General features: G+C 60.3%; 1 protein-coding gene across 1 annotated transcript; it reads right to left on the bottom strand.

The window, feature by feature from the left end:
- Nucleotides 1-1,964: 1,964 nt before the first annotated feature.
- Nucleotides 1,965-5,261, bottom strand: MNEG_12793 (helicase, lymphoid-specific; the record flags this gene model as incomplete). Its single annotated transcript, XM_014038735.1, has 9 exons — nucleotides 1,965-2,195; nucleotides 2,402-2,566; nucleotides 3,027-3,266; nucleotides 3,447-3,614; nucleotides 3,750-3,827; nucleotides 4,009-4,340; nucleotides 4,543-4,731; nucleotides 4,880-5,087; nucleotides 5,244-5,261. 9 exons carry the CDS (start codon nucleotides 5,259-5,261, stop codon nucleotides 1,965-1,967), a joined length of 1,629 nt encoding a protein of 542 aa, XP_013894189.1.
- Nucleotides 5,262-5,394: the final 133 nt, after the last annotated feature.

A 5,394-nucleotide genomic window follows, 5' to 3' on the forward strand; every position in this document is an offset into this window, starting at 1 on the left:
GCCCTCCACCACCCATCGTGCAATCCAGTGTGCAGGTCCCTCACACCCCTCAGACGACGCACATGGCATTTCAGCACCATGGAGAAAGTCCGCAGCCGCCGAAAAGCGCTGTCCAGTAATACAGGGGTTCACACCGAAACCCTAAAGCCAAGCTCAAAGGGCGTATGCCCCCGCCCGACACGCGCCGGTGCACCGGTGTGCGGGGCGCCGGCACCCCGCATCACTCAGTCAAGCGCATGGGCGCAGAGGATGGACAGCCGCAAAGCTTGAACGAAGGGCAGGAAGGCCACGGGGCGCCCGCTCAACCAGGCCGGCGCGCCGCCTGACGGCGCGCTGGCGCCGAAGCTCTAGGCATGCACGTTGGCGCCAAGGGTGGACAGCCGCCCAGCTCAAACATGCTGCGCCGCGCTTTGCAACCATGTTTGTGAACCTGCCTGCACACGCCCGCATGCACGCCCGTGTGCGCAGCGCAGACCTGCACACATTTGGGGCCTTGCTTTGTGCACGCCTGCTTTGCACGGCAAACGGTGGCCACTTAAGTCCCCGTCGCACAACGCTGATGCTACAACGCCACATCCCGTGAGCCTAGATGGCTCCAGGAGCGGGCGACCGCGGGTTCTTGTAACAATCCTAATCCTGATCCTTCTGCACTCTTTAACACCGAGCAGTCAGGTAGTACAGTCAACCCTTGGTTATAGCAAACACTGTTATAGCGAAAAACCACGTACAGCGAAGGAATTCCAGGTCCCAATGTGTTTCAGTACATTTTGCCCCCGGATACAGCGAATTCAGAAGCCGCGTACAGCGAACGGCGCCAGCCTGCCGCCTTCACTGTAACCAGGGGCCCTGCTGCTGCAGCCGCGGGGCGTGCGCGCCCGTGCCGCCGTGCAGCTGCATGCGACGCCAGTGTTCCAAACAACTAAGAGAACAGAATAGCACTTAGCATATGACTGTGCTTGTCAAGGGGTCACATGCTTATGACAGGTTTATGACACATAGAGCTACAGTAGGTGCGCTGCCGCACAACGCGCACGCAGCGCCCCGCCGTGCAGCGGGCACCAGTCACTGCTTGCGCGCACACCTGCGGCAGGCCTTCTTGACGGGTGCGCGGTTCTTGCAGCCACCGTATAGACATGTTCGCGCCACAACCTTCGCACGTGCTTCTTTCAGCCAAAACTTCGCCTCAGCTTGGCAACCGTAAACCCTACCCTAAACCCTAAACCCTAGGGCAAGCGCGAAAACCTGACGGTGGGCGATAAACTTAAGGTGCTCGATCTTAGGACAAAGATCCCTAAGATAGATCGGCTCAACCGCACGGCAGTGTGGGCGCTGCAGCGGCGCCGCCGGAGCGACATTCGCATGTTCTTTCCGCCCACACCCGGGCAGTAGCGGCTGTCAAGGCCGTGGGCCTGTAATCTACTGTTGACTGGATACAGCGAACGCCAGCCCCTAGAATTTACTATACTGATTCAGCGAAAAACCACGTATAGCGAACGGATTCCGGACAAAAATGGGTTCACTATAACCAAGGGTTGACTGTAACTCAAAGTTTGCGAGTAGGTGCTTGCGTAAAATTGAGTTATCAGCAAACACATCAACACATTGCTAAGGCTCCTGCGGGCTGCTCCAGCCTGCTGAAACCCAGCGCGTGAGTGCCCTTCGTTTGTCCTTTGAGGTTTGGCAGCTGCACTGCCAATCGAAACATGTTTGCTGAACTCTCTGGTGTTCATCTCTCATGCAACCCAAATTCAGCGAATTGCACATTACTTGGGAGGTCAGGATGGAGTGTCCAAGTGCAAATGCGGCAACACGAGGTGCGTGTCGGAGGGCGGCGGCGGGGGCGCATGCCGTGCCGAGCAAACGAGGTCTGTAGCGTATGCCTGCCTGTTACGGGATGTCGTACAAAATTAAATACAGTGTGATGCTTGCACTATACTACTCTCAGCCAAGGCCCCCCCTGCCAGTCACTCAACATTTGACAGCAGGCCTGTAGACTCGCATGCCTGCACGACCTCGTAGCCGACGCCTGTCGGCGAGTACGGCAGAGGCTTGCCCTCTGCCAGGTGGGTGCGGTCCAGCAGGCGGTCCAGGGTGGGCTCGTCCACGACGCCCGACTGCGGCACGTCATCGCCCGAAGAGTCAGACTTCAGCAGCTCCAGCAGCTCCGCCGCGTTCATGCTGCCAGACACGCCGCTCTATTGTTGCAAGAAGTGAGAGCCGTGGGGGTCGTGAAGGGTTGCAGACTGCAGGACTCACTTCTATGTGCGCGAATCTATCAAGGGACGAGACTTGAGTGCTGTCCCTGCACAGGGCGCCCACCTGACCATTTTCCAGCCACATGACATCAAATGGCCTGCAACATGGTACTTTGCCAAGTGCCGGGCTGCCTGCCGAGGCCCACCTGGTCCACCACCTCCTTGAAGACGCCCTTCTTGATGACCAGCCGCTCCAGCGCCATCTTCTCCCCTGCACGCTTCAGCATCTTGCCCTCCACGCTGTGGGCGGTGGCCAGGCGAAACACCAGCACGGGCCTGTGCTGGCCGATGCGGTGGCAGCGGTCCATCGCCTGTTGGGGGCAAAGGAGACATCATTGGAGCCGCAGGTTGAGGAATGCTGTGCTCCACAAAAGCTGGGAACTTAGTGCATATAGTGCCAAGTGCATGGCCCAAGCAGCAACATCGCAGTTGCAGCCCGTTGAGAATCAAGGCTACCACAATGGATATTGATGGGCTTGCTTGACATGGAACATTCCCGGTTGCATGCCTGCAACATTTGAAAATGGGCCCAACAGTGCCGGGCATCCTGTCGCTCCCCCCTCATGGCTCATGGGCAAGGCAAATGTTGAGTTGTCTAGGCGCGGATGGGCACCCACTGGGGAACCACACACACGGCAGTACATCAGCTGCACCGGGCTTGCACAGCTCACCAGACAGAGGTTGCCTTGCAAACGGCAAGCTGCCCCCTGCTCTCGTGTACAAAGTTATTGCAAAGACCACCAGGCAAGCACGCTGGCTCCCAAGCCCCACCTGCAGGTCCTGGTGAGGGTTCCAATCACTGTCGTAGATTATGACGGTGTCTGCTGATGTCAGGTTGATTCCCAGGCCACCCGCGCGCGTGGAAAGCAGAAACAGCCAGGTCTTGGGGTCGCTGTTGAAGTCGCGGATGTTGGCCTGGCGCTCCTGCCATGCGATGGAGCCGTCAATGCGGCAGGCGCGCTCCCCGCGCTGCTCAAGGTACGTCTCGATCAGATCCAGCATCTTGGTCATCTTGGGGGTAAGCCAGCAATGGGAATTTGGTGGTGTGGAAAAGTAGGGACCCAATCCAACCCAGGGTCCGGACTGTGCCAGGATGTGCCGGCTGTGCATGCGCAAGAGTCCTAGATGGCGAATGGATCACGCCACCATCGCGCAACGTCACTTTACCCTTCGAGCCCTGGCTCCCCTGACCTGTGAAAAGATAAGGACCTTGTGTCCCCCAGCCTTGAGGCGGTCCAGCAGCCGCTGCAGCAGCGCCAGTTTGCCACATTGCTCCACCAGCACCTCAGGGGAAGGGTACATGGTGCTGGCGCTGAAGGGGCCAGTGATCAGGTCGGGGTGGTTGCAGTTCTTGCGCATCTGGAGCGGTTGGAGGGTGCGAGTGGTATTTGGAGTGGGGTTGGAGGTTGACCTTGGCGAGGAGGAACGTTCGAAGGTGCGCACGCCGCCCATGACTTTCAAGACCGTCCTTCCATCCTGCCCCACTACCCGCACCTGCATGAGCACGTTGTTCAGCTTGCCCAGTGACGCCGTGCTGCCGCCCTCCTGGTCCGCCACGCGCGCCATCTCATCCTGTGGAATGAGGGGGGGGGGTGTCAAGCGCACCATGTGAACTGTAGGGGGTGGTGGGCAAAGTGCCCTGGCGCCGAAGACACCGGAATCAAGGAGGCTCATGGACGCGCGCAGCGAGGCACAGCACAAAACACCGCTTTTGCGCGAGTGCGCTGGCCCCCTCTCCCTGTTCAACCCTCACCGCCAGCGAGCGCTCCAGCAGCTGCTGGTTGAGCTGCTTCTGCAGTGCCGTCATAGGCGCGTACAGCAGCAGCTCCTGCTTGCGGGGCAGCGCAATCTCGACGTCTGCCTTGATGCGGCGCAGAAGGAAGGGCTTGAGCAGCGAGTGCAGCTTGTCCACCACCGCCGCCCGCTGCTCTGCTGCCACCAGCTCCGCGTCCTCCTCGCCGCCGCCCACCACGCTGCTGGCAATGTCAAACCAGGACTCAAAGTCAGCCAGGTTGCTGAAGATGTCTGGCAGCAGGTAGTTGAGCAGGGACCACAGCTCGGCCAGGTTGTTCTGCAGCGGGGTGCCTGGTGGTTTGGTTGGTTGGTTGCAGGGGGTTGGATTGATTGACATATGAGCAGGAAGCTTCAGTACAAGACGCGCAGGACGCGCCGGGATCACTGCATGTTGATGTACGCGCAGTGTTGACGAGACGAGGGGCGTGCACACAGCGGGCTCCTCCCGCACCCTTTGACATCACTTCCCAGCCCGCCCATGCCCCAGCCCCACCCGTGAGCAGCAGCTTGTTCTGCACGTCCAGGGTGCGCAGCTCGCGCAGCAGGCGGCAGTTGGAGTTCTTGAGGCGGTGGCCCTCGTCCACCACGATGTACTTGTAGTTATACTTCGACAGGGCCTTGATGTCTGCCATCACAATCTCAAAGCTGGTCACAATCACAGGGAATGTGGGGCCCGCGGTGCCTGTTGCGTGGGAGGGTGCAGAGGAAGGGAGGGTGCGGCATGTTGGCAGAGGCACACGCACACGGGCTCAGCGGACGTGATAGCCACAAGGCAAGCGATTGGTGACCTGATGCCGCCCACGATTCCCCCTCCCAGGCTCCCATACTACCCGTTTTGGCCTTGCCTGTGGGCATGGACCTGGCGCGAATCTCCGCGCGCTCCTGCCTGCTGCCGTGGTAGAGCACCACCGGCAGGCTGGGGCACCAGCGCTCCACCTCACTGACCCAGTTGGGCAGCACAGACAGCGGGCCCAGAATCATGAAGGGCCCGTGGATGCCATTGGCGCGCAGGTGAGCCAGCAGGCCGATTGTCTGGACCTGGACAGGGGCCAGGGAGAAGGTTGGGTTGGCAAAAGCAAGGCAACTGCTGGGCCGTGGCCACTGCGAGCGCATGCCAGGGTCAGCAAGCATCCCAGTCAAGGTCAAGGTGGCGGCTAGCAATCCAGGAGCAGCACAGGAGGAGACGTGCCGCACCGTCTTGCCGAGGCCCATCTGGTCAGCCAGGATGCCATTGAGGCCATTCTGCCACAGGCTGATGAGCCACCTGACGCCTTTCAGCTGGTAGTCGCGCAGCTCGCCATTGATCAGCGGCAGAAGGGCCTGGCCGTGGTGGGGTGGGGTGGGG

Source organism: Monoraphidium neglectum (assembly GCF_000611645.1).
Source record: "Monoraphidium neglectum strain SAG 48.87 unplaced genomic scaffold scaffold03439, whole genome shotgun sequence".
NCBI lineage: Eukaryota > Viridiplantae > Chlorophyta > Chlorophyceae > Sphaeropleales > Selenastraceae > Monoraphidium > Monoraphidium neglectum.